The sequence below is a fragment of the Numenius arquata genome, chromosome 2, assembly GCF_964106895.1.
Source record: "Numenius arquata chromosome 2, bNumArq3.hap1.1, whole genome shotgun sequence".
NCBI lineage: Eukaryota > Metazoa > Chordata > Aves > Charadriiformes > Scolopacidae > Numenius > Numenius arquata.
This window is the reverse complement of record NC_133577.1, coordinates 105,588,852-105,608,111: the sequence shown is the minus strand read 5'-3', so window position 1 is coordinate 105,608,111 and position 19,260 is coordinate 105,588,852. Positions and strand designations below refer to the sequence as shown.

The following is a 19,260-nucleotide window of genomic DNA, read 5'->3' as shown; positions in this document are numbered from 1 at the left end:
GATGCTCAGCTAAGTGCCTTTTAGTCTGATGTGCTAGAACTGTTCATACATGAAGTGGGTTTGCTAGTTCTTATTTCAGGTTTTCAAAATTAAAAAAAAAAAACCTAACCTGTGTATCTTGTTGTTATGTCTTTCTATTAACACTTTTTTTTGTGTTTATTTATATCTAACTATAAATTACCAGACAACACTTTCAGTTGTTTGTTATTGCTGTCTTTTCATATGTTCTAGTTCAGGGTGTGTTCTTGAACAAAATTTACTTTAATTACTTGATCAGATGCTTAGTTAAAAAAGCACATCACTGCATCACATATGTTGAAAATTGCCTCTGGTTTGTTAAGAACGTGTGTTTTCATTTATGTCTTGTGGAAGACTGCAGAAATAAGAAGTTTCACCTGTCACGTACAATCAGTCTTTTGATGAAGAACTACCCTGTGTTACATCTCCTGACAAGCTGAATTTACTGACTCAGAGAAAAGAGTAGGATCGCGTATCTTGCACTGTGCTTTTGTGGATGCCCTTCTTAACTTTGTACCTGTCTATTGCAAACCTTGGGTGCCTTTTTTTGTCAGAGGAGGCAAGAACATTTTAGAAAGGGAAGCTAATGCAGTGGTTAAACCACTGAATGGAGACTGAAAAGACTGTTACTGAATACTGTGTTTTACACTACTTGATTTCTGTGTGCTTTGGAAAAAAGAAAAGTTGACATCTTTGCATCAGTTTCCATCTGAAAAATTGAGACAGTTTTTCTCTATTATAAAGGAAGTTATATGAGTAAATCAACTGCTGTCCTTGAGCTATTACATATTATGAAGTGATTCATAGAAGAAGGAGGGTGGATAAGTGCGTCCTCCTATCTGACTGAATTAAGTTTATTAGTTAGAAGTGCTGAGAGTGAAATCTGCTGCAGCCTCTAAGGTAAAATCTAGTCTGCTGGAACTAGATTACCTAAGGAACTGTGTACGTTTAGTAACTTTTCACTTTATACAGGTCCATAGACTGGTGAGCACTGTATGGAAGAATTGTGAGGAGCACACTGGCAGGGTATGTTGGGAAAAAGCCTTCAGAGGAACCAGTTGTTTTTCTTGATCCTCTGGTATGGAGTGTAAGAGGTATCTCTTGGATCAGAGAAATAGGTGACCGAGGCAGCAAAAATAGAGGATAGCTATTGTTCAGTGTAGAAATATTGGTTGGGGTGGACAGCCCTGTCCCCAAAACAGTTACGCTTAATAGAAATCATTGCTTGTTGATCCATGCTCTTCACAAAAATGAAGAAGCTCAATCCAATGTACATTGAATGCAAATAGCTACAGTTCTAAAGTTCTGGCATACAGTTACAGAATCATATGGGGTTGGAAGAGACCTCTGGAGATCATCTAGTCCAACCCCCCTGCCAAAGCAGGTCCACCTAGAGCAGGCTGCAGAGGAACTTGTCCAGGCGGGTTTTAAATGTCTCCAGAGAAGGAGACTCCACCACCCACCTGGGCAGCCTATTCCAGTGCTCTGCTACCCTCAAAGTTCCTCATGTTTAGGTGGAACTTCTTATATCCAAGTTTGTGCCCATTTCCTCTTGTCCTATCTCTGGGCACCACTGAAAAAAGACTGGCCCTGTCTTCTTGATGCCCATCCTTTAAGTATTTATAAGCATTGATCAGATCCCCCCTCAGCCTTCTCTTCTCCAGACTAAAAAGACCCAAGTCCCTCAGCCTCTCTTCGTAAGGGAGATGCTCCAGGCCCCTAATCATCTTTGTAGCCCTCTGCTGTACCCTCTCCAGCAGTTGCCTGTCCTTCTTGAACTGGGGAGCCCAGAACTGGGCACAGTACTCCAGATGGGGCCTCACCATGGCAGAGTAGAGGGGGAGGATAACCTCTCTCGACCTGCTGGTCACACTTTTCCTGATGCACCCCAGGATGCCATTGGCCTTCTTGGCCACAAGGGCACATTGTCGGCTCATGGTCATCCTATTGTCCACCAGGACTCCTAGGTCTTTCTCCTCAGAGGTGCTGTCCAGCAAGTCAGCCCCCAACCTGTCCTTGTGCATGGGGTTATTTCTCCCCAGGTGCAGCACCCTACACTTGCCTTTATTGAAGTACATCAGGTTCCTCTCTGCCCAGCTCTCCAGCCTGTCCAGGTCTTGCTGTATGGCAGCAGAGCCCTCCGGTGTGTCAACGACCCCTCCCAGTTTTGTATCGTCAGCAAACATGCTGAGGGTACACTCCATCCCCTCATCCAGGTCATTGATGAATATATTGAAGAGGACTGGACCCAGTACTGACCCCTGGGGGACTCCACTTGTTACAGACCTCCAACTAGATTCTGTGCCCCTAATAACAGCCCTCTGAGCTCTGTCTTTCAGCCAATTTTCAATCCATCTCACTGTCCATTCCTCTAATCCACACTTCCTAAACTTACCTATGAGGATGCTATGGGAGACTGTGTCAAAAGCCTTGCTGAAGTCAAGGTAGACAACATCCACCACCCTCCCTTCATCTATCCAACCAGTCATGCCATCATAGAAGGCTACATGCCATCATAGAAGGCATAATTCTCACTAGCCATTTGTTTTAACAACAAAATAATAATGGAACACAGAGTAAATCTAATACAGCTATAGCTTTTGGGTAGTTTTGATCTATGACCTTCTAGCCTGAGGGAAGAACAACTGTTTTGCCCTCTTGCTTTGAAAAAGCAGAAATGGTACTAGCTTTAATTTTTATTGGATTTTTCTGTGATGAAGTTAAGCTCGTGGGTAGATGAACTCTTACATTTTACATCCTTTAGGGAAAATAGATGGTATATCCAGATATGCAGTTCAGCTAATTTGGCAACTGATTACTGCATACTGAAGATAGCTGGGCTTTACTAGGAGGTACATCTGCATCGTAGCAAGGCCTGTAGTATTTCCGTTGCAGTGAATAACATATTGAAAATCAAGCAGGTCAGCTGAATCTGGCATGTGGAATAAATATTGTTTTCTCTCCCTTAAAATGATCCCCTTCTAATTTCACCAAGTGTCTACTTGTGTTAGCATTGTGGATATTGGCGAACAAGAGATTTGTATTAATCTTATCTACTTGTTGTGATTTTTGTAAATATTAATAACATTTCCCCCACTCCACTTCCAAAATCAAGACTTCCAGCCTTGTAGGCTTTCCTCATGTAGTAGTTAGTCCTTCTCTCTTCATTCTTTTAGTTGGCCAATTCTATACCTTTAGATGAGGACTTTATGCGGTACTTGAGATGTGGGTTTATCAGGGGATTTATATAGTGGCAAAATGAGGATGCTAACCTTGTAAGTGAGGAATTATGTGCCAACTCCCATGAGGCAGATGTCCCTGCCACTTCCCTATCCTTTTTCCAGGTTATTGGCAAAGAAGTCAAATAAAACTTGTCCCAGAGGTGCCCCACTGCTTATCTGTCTCCATCTTGAAAAATGGTTGTTACCCATAGTGTTTGCTGCCTGTCCATGAAGTGTCTTTTCATCCAATACTGTTGGATAGGAGTTTCTGTAATAATATTTGGTACAGAACCTTGTCCAAAACTTCTAAAAAATTAAAATATATTCGTGTCCAGTGGATCCCCTTTACCCATGTGCCTATTGGTGGTGGTATAGAACTGTGGCAGTTAGTGAGGCGGATTTGGTTTTACAGAAGCCATACTGATATTCCCAGCAGGCATTGTTTATGCATGTGCACACATGCTCAGTGATCTTATTCATCAGTATAAACTTGTTCTACTGTCTTGAGAGGAGTGGAAGTCAGACTCACACTGATCTTGGTAACTGTGGACTGAGAAGATGTTGTTGCTATGAACTGTTGTTTGTCAGTGCCTCTTAAACCTGAACCGTACCCTCCAGCCAAACAAATGGAACTGCAAAGAAAGCATACAGATAAGATTTCATGTCTTTTCACAAGTTCCGCTTCAAAAATTCACATTCAGCCCAGTATACTCTGAGGACTTGGTAGTTGCTTGCAAGTGAGGCACAGGTTACACTGGGTGAGGTGCGCTGTGGTCTCGGTTCTTTCACCCTCTCTTTGCCTTCATCCCTGACGTGCTGTTTCAGATCTGCTGAACTGTTTCGGTCCCTGTGAGGCTGTATGTGGGAACTGTTAGTCACAAAATTAGTTTCTTTAACATTTCACCATTGTCATTCACAAGACTTTGCAGGATCAACTCCTTGCAACAGTAGGATTTGAAACAGTGTCATACTGGTGGGCTTTTAGTTTCTTCACTTTAAATAAAAAGAATCAGGCTATTTGCTGTTAATTTTGACTATATATACTACAAATAAAGACACTTCTGCTTTTTACAGTTATAGATGTTTGAGGAACCCGTAACTAGGATGCTGATATGTTTATATTTCACATCTACAGTAACTATTGCAATCAGTTAGTTAGTGTGTTCATCAGTGTTTTGTTTCTTACAGAAAAGAGAGTTTGATGTGGATAACTTGAGCAAGCCAGAGTTGCGGATGCTTTTGAGTATAATGGAAGGAGAACTAGAAGCACGAGACCTTGTAATTGAAGCCTTGCGGGTAAGTTACTGGGTTGTTGTGGTTTGCGTTTTTGTTTTTTTTTTTTAATTCTCTTTTGCCACTTCCTTTACACTGTGCATACAATATTATTAGTGGAAGAGTAAATTGTGTTTTTTAAGTTTTAGGTTGACTAAATCTCAGTAATCACAAAGTATGTTCTTGTTTAATTGTTGCCATTCAGTAATTCTATGTAATTCTGGTATAAAATACCAACAAATTTTCAGAGAAATAAGTGCGAAAACTGCAAAATTACTTCCTCTTTAAATTCTTTTATATTACAGAGTCTGTTATTTGTGAAAGGAAGTAATAACTTCAAAGGCAAATTCAGTCCATTCATCCCTTGTTCTAATGATCTGTATGTTTGTGCATCTAGTCAATTCAATGCATTTATTTTCCATGAGATGGAAAGAGGGGAAAAAATTGGATGGTCAGGTCCACTTAGGGAAAAGTTTTCATGGTGGTTTTTCTTCTTTTCTTGTTTTTTTTTTTTTTTTGTAATAAAAGGTGAAATACAGGTTATATACTCTTAACAGCACTCACAAGTACTTGGTTAGATTTTTCCTGTGCTAGACACATGGAAAGATTTGTTTTCTGCTTCAGAAGGTTGCAGTCTGAAAGGCAACTTAGAAAGTTGACTGGAAATGTACAAAAAAACCTGTATTTTAATCAAAAGATGATAAATTTTTATAACTTTAAAATTGGTCCAAAACAAAATAAAATTTAACAGAGCTGCCAAGCAGTCTGCAGGTTTAGGGGGCAAAACAGCCGTACATGGCTTGAAAATGTGTATAGCTTCATAGTTGGATAGAGGGAAATTATGCCCTTTAAGATCTCTTAAAGCAAAAAGTCAATGTAATAAAATATACCTACTCCTAGTTTTTAGTAGTATGTGTAATGATTATCGAGTAGTGTGGGAACATTTCCACTTGTCACGGTAACAATTGTAAACGCATTTTTATTCAATTTTCATTTGTTTTGTGGTGGCTTCAGATCATTTGATGCAAATGGAGCTTTAAAGCATCTGTCATGGATGTACCTACATTAATAACTAAAGACTTTATAGGTACAAACCTCTCTTATAAAATACAATTTTCATTTTGTAATGACAATAAGGCACTGGAAGCAATATGTTTCTGGGGGATTACTGCACCTTGAAGTCATTTTGTATTTGGCCTTCAGATATACGTATATATTGAAATGTACTGCCTTTTCATCTAGCTGTTTTACAATTTCACATCTCATTTGCCTGGACTAGGACTTTTTATTATACCTAGGTGCCAGTTAAGGTTTTGTAAAAGGGGAAAAAATGTGCACACCACATCCAGAATCTCTTTTTTTTTTTTTTTTTTTTTTTTTTTTGAGTGTTCTAACTTTGGAGAAATGCAAAAAAAATACTCTGACAATTTTCTCTAATACATATTCTTGAACGAGCTACTATACTGCATACCAAATAATGGATGTATTGAAATTGAATGAAATTAAAAAAAAAAAAAAAATGCAGTACACGTCTAAGGATAATAAACATTAAATATTCAGGATAGTGCAGTACCGGGAGAGAAAAAGTCTACATCAGATTCCCATGCACCTGCTGAAATGGGTTGTATGTACATTGTGGGTTTTGATGACTAATAGAAATCAATATAAAAAATAGCTCCATTTCACATAAGGTATATAAATGTTGAAAATTGGTCTTCTTTTGTTTTTTAGTTTTTGTTTTTTTGTTTGTTTGTTTGTTTTTCTTCTGCTGCATCTCAGTTTCCAGTTCCTGTATTTCATAGTAATATCCTCTAAACAAAATCCACATGGAACTCAAATCTTCCAGGCAGCTTACCTGGTTAGCTGTACCAGTACTGGAAAATGTGGAAGTTATACCTGCTGATGAACTGTAGCCTGATATCTTGGAATAAGATACTTTCGTATCTTCTGGCTTCTTTCTCGGGAGGCCACAAGTCATCAGTATTAGCAGCTGGAGTCTCCAAGCAGCACACAAAATAAGCTACTAGATAGCAAAACATACGTCTTTTTTAAAAGTGAATAACAAGAGAATTCCATTGGAGTTGTGTCAAATTTGGTACTTTGATTTGTTTCAACAAATTGGCATTCACGCTTTGCGTATCCTTAAAGCAAAAAGAAAATGGTTTTCATGTACGAGAAAAGACTTCCTGTGTTATTGTTTCAAAACTGATCAAGCTCTGTTTCAAAATTAGGAAAGTTTGTGAGTGTGTGTTTTGGGAATTTTTTGGTTTGTTGTTTTGTTTTTTGGTTTGTTGGTTGTTTTGGGTGGGTTGGTTTTTTTTATTTGTTTGTTAGTTTTTTTAAATCCTACTAATACTGCAGAGCTGTTTCAAAGCCTAATTTTTCTGGTAGGTCAAAGCCTGACAATTTCCAGCCCTATACAAATAACGTGTGTTGTCTTTTCCTCTTAAGTGATCTTCCTGTCAGTTTACAGTCACTGTGGTATATAAAATTATTAACCAGTTTTTATATGTTCTTGATCTTTTTTGTAAGACTACAGAACTGGATCTTTTAATCTTCTCTTAAAGAGCAACTGTTCATTCTTGTGGTTGTCATCTCAGATTTTTCTCTGTAATCACTTAAGTTTAACTACATCATTCCTAGATGTGCGTACCTTTATCTGTACTCATTTTGCACGGTTTCACTGAGTATTTGTAAAATTTGTGCAATGAATAGTACTTATGTATCTATTGGAAATACCTCTCCTGGAAATTTCTGGCATTAAAGTGAATCAGTCTTAACTGATCACAGAAGAACTGATAACACTGAATATAATTAAAGACTGACTCACATGGTACTGCTTTTAATCTGCACATAACAGATGAGGTATCTCGTTTTAACAAGACCTGCTTGATGCATGTCTGTCAGTCTGCCCTTTTCCCATTGTATAAATTCTTACACTGACCTCTCTTGTCTCCCACTTCACTAATTTTCTGTGAAGCCATATCATGTGCTTTACTGAAGATGTGAGACAGATCTGATGTTTTTTCTCTGTCTTTAAAGCCAGTAGTGTAAAAAAAAAAAAACAACAAAACAAAACCAAACAAAAAAACAACAAAAAAAAAACCACAAAAAACCAAAACCACAAAAAAAACCCCCAAACCCTCCACACCTACCTTGAACATCCATAGGTAGGGTTTCTTTTCAAGCTGACTCTTACAGGAGCATGGATTTCATAGTGCCAAATGTTTTTTCTCTTGGTATGCATGTTATGTTGCAATCCATACCTTATCTACAGTATTAGCTGGTGTAATGAAACAGAGATTTCTGACAGAGGGTTAAGGGGTAAGAGTTAGGGAGCAGGAGCAGTATTTTTGGATAAGATGGAGTTGGAACTTGTGCCTTACTAGTTCTTGGTTTGGTTTGGGGTTTTTTTTTTTCTATGTTTATGTTTATAGTGTGTTTATATTTATATATATATGTATTATGGAGTTCTCAGTTAAATCACTTCTAAAATCTTGTTTTAAATGAATTCTTTTTGCTCATTTTAGAAATTTGCTTTTCAGGATTACAGTTTAATGCTTCTTGATACATTGTAAAAGTGTAATTTGCCTGCGTGGGCTCTGATGGATTAAGCAGAAAATATTTCTGACCTCTTTGTTTTGGGTATTGAGCCTCAGTCCTATATATGGTGCAAACTCTACTACTTAGTAGCTCATAGAAATCTAAAATAATAATCTCATGAATGTGTTGTGGGTTTGTGACTTCTGGTTGGGGTTTTTTTGTTCTTTTATTTAAAAAAATAGCTGTAAAATAATGCACAGTTGTTTGAGGTGTCAGTGAAAGAAATTAAACTCCAAAATTATACCCTTTATTAATTAGTACCGCTGTAATACTGCTTTTCTAACACAGAAAGAATGCCCTTGGATTTCAGAGTTGTATTGTCTTCAGATGCTTGCCTTCTGGCTGTTCATTTACAATGTATTCATTGTATCATAAAATGAATTTGTATTTTATGACTTTCAGTTTAATTTCTCTTGGTACTAGTAGCCCTCAGACAAGATGGCTACTGACTCCTCATTTAGCACTTTCAGGATTTTGCATAACTTTTTCTGCTTATTTAAAGTTTAGTTTCAAAAAGGCACAGTCCATGGAGAATAAAAAAGAAAGGCTTCAGAGCTTGTTACTCTGCTTTGAAAAGATTAAACTAGGGAATTTTAAGTCTGTCCACTGGGTATTGTTCCAGTGCAGAGTGTCCATTCTGTCTGTTCTGTGTAAACAAAAAATAAAATATAAGTGAGAAAGGCCAGTAGTTTGGGATTATGGGAAGAAAACTTGTTAAATTAACTAGTCATCCTAGGGGGTGGAGAGAAGATAAGTTTAGTTATAAAAGTTAATACCGTTGATGTGGTAGATTTTTATTAAGGCAGATTAATTTTGTGCCACATGATAAATTAGAGAGAAGCAGACCCAAGGTGTCCCATAGAATAATTAACTCTTTTTATTGCATCTTTGTGCATAATGTATTGTAAAGTTCCATTGTATTTTATATAAAGTTTTGATCCCTTGAAGTCTGCTTTTGAAACAAAAACCAAAACTTCAAATCCAAACTGCATTTGTAAGAAATATGCAGATGACATTTGTAATCTTCCACATTTTCACAATGCATCGTTGTTCCTTTATAATATGCACAACTGCAGATCTGTAAGGACACATAGTATTCCTATTTCTAAAAAAGGGTTGTTGATTCCTGTTTCAGCGATAGAAACTTTGTCTAACTGGGTCAATGTTTCCTACTATTGCTGTAAAAGTAGCATTTTGTTGCTTTGATATAAACAGAGAAAGCTGAGGGGGGTTTTGCCCTTAGCGTGTACAAATTTGTTACAGTATACTCTGATTTGTACAATACAGAACTCACAGTATTTTGCTGAATTAATGTGTATTTGAACAGTATTTCTTTTTTGAGGAACATTGGCTGTCTGGAATTTCAAAGTCGGAGAAATTCAGATTTGAAAAATTTACAGTAATTATCAACCAGAGCAATTAAAGTTGCTGGACAAGTTCAGCCCTGTGAGGACCAGCGGCCTTGGAAGAAGAGACCTTTTTCACACTTAGGGTTAAATTTCCAGATTTATTCCCCAAGCGAACAGTTAATTTGCTGCAGAGGGCAACATCAGGATTCACCTCAAAGCAGGTGATCTTTGTGTAAATCTTTCTCATTAGCACTCTGGTTTTAAATAACTTCTACACCAAAGGACTTAAGATGGTTCTTTTCTGAATCTGTAATTTCTTTATTTTAGTAGCTTCATGATCAGGGTTGCATGCCAATTAAAATTAAATTCAGTTTAACATTTAAATCATTAAAGTTATTTCACTAATGAGAAATAACATGCTGTTTAATTGCTATTGGGAATGCGTATAGTTAGAAAAGGAGGGAGACTTAACTATAGGTACTGCTCCATGTGTCTCAATTATCCAGATAAACTGCCTGCCTGTAATAAGGGGATAATATATTCTTAATGTGGAGGTAATGTGGTCACATAATCAAAGCACAGGTCTGGCCTCCCACAACTGTGACCTCAAATAGAGCATTCATTTGTTGTTGGGTTTTTTTCCAGCCATAAAGTGGTTGCTGTATCTGCCTGCTACCTAGAGAATTTTTTAAAGTGCATTGACCCTCATATGATGAAGTGCTAGTGTTAGCTGTCAAGCATGGAATTACAAATACTAAATGCTGCTTTTAGTGGTGATTCTCTCATAAAGTTAAATCATTAGTAGGTTATTTTCCATCTAAAATTTTAAAGCCCAACTTAGTTGGCATTTTTGTTTGCTTTTTTAATAACTTTATTTGCCTATGTAAATGTCATTAGGTGGTGAATGGTAAAATCAAAATTTATATTATTCTTGCTTCTATGGTATGCAGTAATTAATGTGAACAAAAAAATGCAAATTCTTATTATACTAGGTTCTTAATATACCACACTGCATAGATTCAGAACAACTTCTTCAGATCGTTGGGAGAAGTCACCAATGAAACAAAAACATTGCTAAAAGAATTGCCAATACCAACAATGGATATATTTTTGTTTAATTTGAATTTGACAATATCAATGGCATTGCTTCACAGCGATGACTTTTCTCTGAGCTTAACTGAGCTCCAAATCACCAGATTTTGCGTATGTGATGGCCGGGCCAGGATGATGGTATAAGGACAGCAAGGTGAATTTGGTTGTAGGTGTTTCTTCAGTGTTCTAAAGCCCTTCTGTATTTAATTTTTACCATAACTTCCTAAGAAAGGAAAGCTTATCTTCTATGTATGTGTTTGTACCAATGTCTCTTGAATCTTTTAGCCAGTTTGTGCAAAATCTAAACTTTTCAGAAATAGGTGATATCATAAAACCAGAGAGCTGGGTAAGAAAAGTCATGTTGTTGTTAGGACCTTAGTTGAAGGAAGGGCAGTGATTTGTGGTGTCTGTTATTGAGCACTGTATATGAGCTGTAGAATACAGAATTAGGAAAGATCAGACTTTGTTAATTTAGCTGCTAAGAGAATCTAACTTAGACTACCTAAGTTCATAAAAAGATGAGAAGAAAAATATCTCTGCTGTGGGATTTTGTTCTGCCCGAATTGTGAGTACAGTTTATCTTCCTGAATCTAAGCCTTTTGACAGGCCTGCAGGCTAATCAATGGAGCTGGAAATGAATCATACTTTCTGTATTATCTCCGAGTTGAAAATCCACGTAAGATAATTTCTGACTTCCCCTAGCAAGGCACTGTTCTTGAAGAACAGTGGCTGAATTTTGTAATGAAGATATGGATATTAATGTCATGAAATAGGTAGGTCAAAAGACAGAAGTTAATGCATCGTGTAATAATACCTCATAGCCACATTTAGGTTTAATAACCCATTCTATTAGCTTTACCTTGAAAAGCTGCCAGTTTAAAAAGACAAGACATTGAATTAGGGATGAACAGCTTTTAGAAAGTATAGTGATTACTGTGCGGATGATGCAATGTTTCTTTAAAATAGATTATGTACAGTATGTCAAATGCCAATTTTCAGGTTCCAACTCTCCTGTTAGTCATTTTAGAACTACTCGGATATCAGTACTGAATTCCACGAGAAATTCTGTAGTTTAAAGCAAGTCTTAAAAAAAAGTGCTTCTTTTTAAGAAGATCGTTTGTTTTGAAATGATCGGATTGTTTCAGAAACTTCTAAATAACTAGCTGCAATGGGAAGACACTCTGTTTCCAAGGCTATAATGGTATCATCCAATATTACTTTAAAACTCTGCTCCATTTTCCTTCTAAGAATCAAATTGAATGTTGTTTTGCAAAGTCTTGCATTATAGAACAACAACGAAAAAATTGTTTCTTTGTATTTACATTCTATTAGAAAATTCTGGTATTATGCGTGGCTTAGAAGATGTTGGGGTTCATTATGATAAAAGCCATTTTTTACATATCTATATATGTGTGTGTGAATGAACTGCTTGGGTGAATCTACCCTAGCATTCAGATCAAAAGCCCACTTTTGAAGAAACTGCCCCCACCGGAATTTGCTTTGACGTGCCTCGCAGACCACTCTCAGACTGTGTGTAAACCGGACAGCACCAATTGTGTTGCTCTACAGACTTGTTCCTGTATATACATTTATATACCTATAAATGTTGATACAGTCACTGTATACCTATAAATGTTGATATATTCGCTGTATACCTATAAATGCCCTATTCCAGCATTGTTTGTGTAAATATAGTAGGAAATATGAGTTGATTTGGTCTGGATTTAAAAAAAAAAAAGGTAACTTCGTATCCCCTGTGTTCACTTCCTAAAACCAGAAATTCCCCAGTGCTTTCTACCATTATGATCATTCTTGAATTTAAGACAGATGGACCTTGCTTGTGAAGTTGCCAGATGGGTCATTGTAAAATGCTCTTCTGGAGTTATTTTCTCCCCAAAGGGCAGAATGCATTTTCTGCTCAAGCTAGTTTGATTTCAAGTCCTGAGCTGTGCATTGTGGAAGGCTATTATTAATAGACTTGTATTTCAGTTTTGCCGGACAATGGTTACATACTGAACAACATAGTTTTGTTTTAATCTCATTGAAAACATGAACTATTTTGATGATAACTGTCATGTGTAAATATCTCTGTACCACTTTTGTAGTTCTTTATGTGAGGATACTTGGTTTTGCCTGTACTCTGTAAGTTATATGTTAAAACAGTGTTACTACCAACACCATAATTGTCAGTTGTGTATGGATAAAGCTTTTATCTCAAACTACTGCACAAAGTCAACAAGAATTGTACTATAAGGCTTAGTACTTCTAGAAGGAACTTTGGGGTTAGAGGGGAAGAAACCTGGGAGCTATCAGGAAAAAGGGAATGAGTCCGTATAGTTTAGTTCTTATCAAATTGACTGATAGGTAAAAAAATTACCTATATGTTAAATGTAATCTCTCACAGGAAGCTACACCACCTATAAATTATGAAGACTCTTACCTACAGTAATTATGCTAACTTGTGAGTTTAAAATGCAAATCTGAAATTCTCCTATACATATGAATCCCATGGCGCTCTCGTACCACAGAATGGAACTAAGACCACACAGAAGGTAGCTGTAGAGGTTTCTGGCAGCCAGTAAGACAGCCTGTTTTGTAGCAGGTGTCTTTGAAAAATGGTGATTAGGTAGAAGGAGGGGCAGAAGATGTTAAACTGTCTGTAACAGAAGGTTATTGTTGTAGACAGTATGATGGCAGTTGTTGGCCTTGGTGGTAGAAGTGAACCATGAAATAGAAGTTAGATAATGCCTTGTTTGCATTGTCATTTTTGCATGCTGCAATTTCTTTGCAAAAATTTAATTTTTACTAAATTTTGGGGAGGTAATGATCTGAAGTTTGTGTCCTTGCTCATCTGATCACTACTTTTGATTTATTTACTTTAATTATTGTTGCTTACGCATTTTCTTTGCTCTTAAATATAGTTTATGTTTACCTGTCCAATGCTTCTGGTTACGATTAAAGTTATACTTCCTTAATATTAGTTTATTTTAATTTTCTGAATATGGCTGTGAAAAAGTATGATTTCACTATTGCAAGCTATTTAAAATTGATTGCAAAGAACCTATGAAGGATGAATAAAATTCAGACAGGTTAGTAGAAGAATTGATTTTTCAGTCCTTAGTTTGGAATGATTTCTTTATCTGTGGATTACTTAAAGTGATGCAGCATGCTCTTTGTTCACCTAATTGAAAGTGTTGTTACACGCAACCTTAAGGAATGTTCAAATTTTTTTTTTCCTATCTCGGTCATGATTTATGTATAGTATATCTTTTTTTTTTTTTTTAGTTTATTTTATTTCAGCTAAATTTATTTTTATGAAATTACCTGATGTGTTTTGACACACTGCTTTATTGCTAAACAGTTCAAGAAAATAACACTATTCCAGTAAATGTCTGTGTGAACCTGTATTTATTAGAATTGCAGGGCTGGTTACAATGTAAGAAAGTAGCTTTTGTTGCATGACAACAAAATGACCAAGCCTGCTTAAGACAGCAAAACCTAACACTGAACTTCAGGAAACGTTGTAAAACTAAAGGGCAGTCTTACACCTTATCCTTGATACTGCCAGAGTCCATGCTGTAATAATTTGGAAATACTGTTTATAGTATTGGTGGGTTGGCTTTATATGTAGTATCTTACCTAAAAGATCATTTCAGATATCTATGAAAGTATTTGCTTTCCTTATATTCAGTGTTTTTTGTAGTAATACTTCTGTAAGCTTGGATAACTAACAATAAATACTTTTCTTTGCATGATGAAAGGTATCAAGTGAACTGTATTTGGATTTTCCTTCAAGAAACGCCTTTATTTCTTGTACTTCATTATGAATGGAACAAACTCTCACCTTTTCCAATAGATGTTGGGGATGTAGCAGCAGCAGTCCCTGGGCTGATTAACATTGTTGATCTGAGGGGTCCTGGTATTTTGACACATATAAAGGCCTCTTCTAGAAGGTACTAACAAAACAGGTTTTCAGTAGTGTTACATCACTTCTTGTGGTAGTTACTTGCTATTTGCCAAAGGGAGATATTAAGCATTGAGCAAAGCAAAACTCTGGTAAACCTTGTTAAAACACTCATGTATATGTGTTGTTTTACTAAGCTTAAGTTTCACTACTCAGGTAAATATCCTTATTCCAGGCTCTCTTAAAATTGGAGACTGCAAGTATGAAACCATGAGACTAGTTTTCTAGTATGAAAACTCTATGGCCCTGCATTGCAAACATCCTTTTTACTCTGTTCTTTCCAGCAGTGACTGTTAAACTGATAATAGTCTCTTTTTGTTTTTCATATAAGATCTGAATCTCTTTATTGTTACCAGGTATGTAACTACTAATTTAGCTGAAAGTATTCTACTGGTTTCTTATTTGGATAATTGCCTTGCCTTTCCCACTTGATTCCTCCTACCCTGGTTGGCTTTTTCTACCCTGGTTTGATCTTTCTGCATAATCCACCATAAACTAGTGAGTAGATGCACACACTATTTGTAAAAAAAATAATAAAAAATTCCAAAATCATAGTGATGTAACTGTTTCTCAGTTTCTGTGATCTTTATGAATAATACAACTATGACTTCATTGTTAGCATGACTTATTTAAAATGTTTTATCTGATTGCCATCATTGCTCATGTTGCTGACAATGAGAAATGTAACTGCGTCATTCTATCTGTATTATTATGTTAAGTGAAATTTTTCATTTTTGGTTAAGAGAACATACACAGGTTATTTGCTCTCTGCCAATAAATGGTACAGTTAATTTTGTGGAGGGTAACACTGAAGTGCAACTGATAACATAACACTTCTTTCTTTTGTCTTTGTGTCTCTTCATGTTACTGTTGCTGAAGAAAAAATGTATAAGGTTTGTTCTTCGTTCTTCCAAATAAATTATGATAGTAATTTATAAAAAAATAATTATGAATAAGACAAGAGATTTGATTGGAGTCCTTTTCAAATTCAACACTTGTGAAAATACTCACATAGCACTAATTACTTTTGTCATGCTTGGATGTATGTATTCCTGTGCTTTTCTCCCTCCCACTCCATTTTTATGCTGTTGTGACTGGTGGATTGGTCTTTCTACCTGTAGATCTCCCAGAGAGAGGCATCTGTCTTAAAAGCCCTGGCAGTGCACTAAAAATACTTAGCACTAGGTCTCTCATAAAAGCCAGCATTCCATTTGTACGAATAAATGGAAAAATTGAGAAAATAGAGCAACAATGATTCTAGTGAGTTCTCTCTCGAATAGCAGAGTAAAATTTTTAGCTAGGTACTGTGGAAATATAAGCTGATACATGACAATTTTGAAATCAATAACTTTTAGGTAATGGTATCTATAAAGACAGTTCTAGCTAGAAAATTGCTCTAAAGTTTTAATAAAGGGCATAAACCCCAAAATATACAATGTGGTTGAGTATTCTGTTTACTTGAAAATGTTCCATTCTAGAAATCAAATTTAGTTAGTTAAATCTATTTGTTTGTTCACTCTCTTCATTAGGGGCAGTAGCAAGAATAAAATTCTTGGAGGAAATATATATATATTTACCTTCCAGTGAATACTGGAAATGATTTGAAAACATAGAATTCTCTTACTGTACCTCAAATAATATATATTGTTAATAGAATAAAATAGACTATTTCAGTTGGAAGGAACCTACAGCAATCATCCAGTCCAACTCCCTGACCAATTCAGGGCTGACCAAGTTTAAGTATATTATTAAGGATTTTGTCCATATGCCTCTTAAGCACTGACAGCCTTGGGCGGCATCAACCACCTCTCCAGGAAGCCTGTTCAAGTGTTTGACCACCCTCTTGGTAAAGAAATGCTTCCTAATGTCCAGTCTAAACCTCCCCCGCACAGTTTTGAATGATTCCTGTGCATCCTATCACTGGATACCAGAGAGAAGACCTGAACACCTCCCTCTCCCCTTCCCCTGCTCAGGATGCTGTAGAGAGCAATGAAGTTGCCTCTTGGCTTCCTTTTCTCCAAACTAGGCAAGCCCGAAGTCCTTAGCTGCTTCTCATAGGACATGCCTTCCAGCCCTTTCACTAGCTTTGAATGCATCCAGAGGATAGCAACAAGGACCTTCACATCCTCCTTAAATTATGAGGCCCAGAACTGTGCATAGTACTCGAGGTGAGGCCACACCAATGCTGAATACTGCGGGATAATCACCTCTCTTGACTGGCTGGTTGTTCTGTGTTTGATGTACTCCAGGATGTGGGTTGCCCTCCTGGCTGCTGGGGCAGCTCCTGCCTCATATTGAACCTGCTGTCAATCAGCCCCCCCCAGATTCCTTTCTGCAGGGCTGCTTTCCAGCCAGTCCTCTCACCATTTATATTGTGCGTGTCGTTACTCCATCCTAGGTGCAGAATCTGGTGTTTCAACCGTTAAATTTCATCCCATTAATCATTGCCCAATGCTCCAATCTATCTAGATCCCTCTGCAAGGCAACTTGTCCCTCAAGAGAGTCAACTGCACCTTGCAGTTTGGTATCATCAGCAAACTTGCTAATGGTGCATTCAACTCCTGCATCCAGATCACTGATGAATATATTGATTAGAACTGACCCCAGAATTGAATGCTGAGGAACACCGCTGATGACCAGTCACTAACCAGATGTAGCCCCTTTGAGCCCTGCTGTTCAGCCAGTTCTTCACCCAGTGCACCATGAACCTGCTCATTCCACAGTGGGACAACATGTCCAGAAGGATGCTGTGAGGGACAGTATCAAAAGCCTTACTAAAATCCAGAAAAACTACATCACTGTCTTCCCTTCATCCACTGGGCTGGTGACCTTACCACAAAAGGATATCAAATTAGTTAAATAGCACTTTCCCCCTTGTAAACCCGTGTTTATTGCATCATAAACTCATAATTTGCATACCTTTTCATTAAAATAATTAAAGTTTGGTAATCATGTAATTGCCATGCAGAAATACAGGATGATATTTTAACTGAGATTTTGCTAGCTTGAAAAAAGGAAAATCTAAATGCTGTAAACGAAAAAGAAACAGTTTGATTTAGTTAAAGTTTTTCTATTATGCCATTGCTATGTTTTGTCTGTTACTGAGCTGAAAAAACTTTTAAACTGCTAAGCGTGGAGGTTAAATCGGTTTTTTTTGGTTAGAGGCGAAGTCAGATTTTCTTCAGTACTTCAGAAGAATGGCGGACAGATTTCCATGCAAAGAACTATGAATTGATTTGCATGAATTTGAACTATAAATTTTAACATGCAAAAAAGCCTAGATGACAAATGATTATTTAAAGTAACTGGAAAGCTCAAGTCTCCTCTACCTGTTGAGACTCAGTATGAAAATCTGTATTATTTTCAGAAAGAAATGTCTGGGTGGTTAGGTAATCAGAGCATTGAACAGTGATACTTCCTTACAAAATACTGGCCTATAATTTTCAACTGTTTAGGCATCAAGCAACAAAGCTGTCATAAAATAGGTCTAAAGTCATGTTTATATAGAACATCTGGATGGCTCTTCTCAATTAAAAACACATGCTGTTTCACGACTTGAGCTTTTTCTCCTTTGTGCAAGGCCCGAGTTTCACCTTTCATATCTGTAAGAAGCGAAGAATATTTTATAGGGACTGTATTGTTTTTTCTTGTTAGTACTGATCTGTTAATAACTGATCATAGCTTTGTAATATGGCCTTTTCATTTTTAAATATGCAACCTCAAAATAGTGGATTTTTATTACTCTAGGGGAGAAAATCAGAATTGGAAGTGTATGTCTGTCTTTTGTGGAGGTTTTTGTCAGGTGACAGAGAGAAATGGAAGGAGTTCGTGCTACTTAACAATATTGGGGTAGTAGTAAACTGGTGCTATTGGGGGATTTCTCTTTTTAAGGAGTCAGACCCCAAAGGAAATTCAGGCTTGATCACTACCTTGGTTGTATAATTCTTCTTCAGTGCTTTCTGTTATATTGTAAGTCGGGACTGTTTAAGTGTTAATTAAATGTTTATCCTTCTATACACAGAGAGATTTGAATTAATTTTTAGGCATGTTGTGCTTTTGTTAAGTCTGCATTTTAGTGGAGAGAAGAGGAAATTGTACAGCTTTTTGCAAAACACTTTAATATTTGAATACTTGGCATGAAATAGAGAAAATCTGGTTTGCTGTTGTTTTCATCAGCTGCTAGGTAAAATCTGACCTTCTATGCCTTAGAATTATTTTTTTGTATATCTTCTTAAATGAAGGTTACTGAGGATAGCCTTGTAAAACAACATACGGGCTTATATTCAGAGCTTGCTTTTTACCTTGAAAAATGCTTTTTAAAAGCTTGGATGTAAAGCTATGCGATTCTGAGAGAAAGGGGCACTTTGTGAATTACCAATGTTTGGAAAAGTTCTACGGGTTGTTGTGAGTGAGAGAACGATGCAACTTTTTGTAGTTACTCTTCTTTAAATGGTTCATGCTTGGGATAAATTTTCTAGAAAAACTGGTTGTATCTCCACTTTCATGCAGCCTGCTTCCCTGCAACGAGTTCCGCTGATGTATTTGCATGGCATATGGCTGTTACGAGACACTGCTCCAAGATAGTTTTGAACGCTTCTTGTGATATGTGTGCCTTACATTAAAAATTACTAAACTTGTTTATTTTCTTTCCTTTATTAGTACCTCTACCAAAAGACTTGAATTCTTTTGTGATCCTGATCAGTCATCTGTAAAAAGCATTTTTTATAGTATGGAACAATTA

The 19,260-nt window shown here is 36.7% G+C and overlaps 1 protein-coding gene across 1 annotated transcript in view; it reads left to right on the top strand.

The window, feature by feature from the left end:
* The window catches only part of CTTNBP2 (cortactin binding protein 2), a 91,907-nt gene that overhangs the window by 8,394 nt on the left and 64,253 nt on the right, over positions 1-19,260 (top strand). The window contains exon 2 of the mRNA XM_074168023.1: positions 4,428-4,535. Coding sequence (XP_074024124.1) covers positions 4,428-4,535 — 108 coding nt within the window. The remainder of the gene's footprint in view (positions 1-4,427; positions 4,536-19,260) is intronic.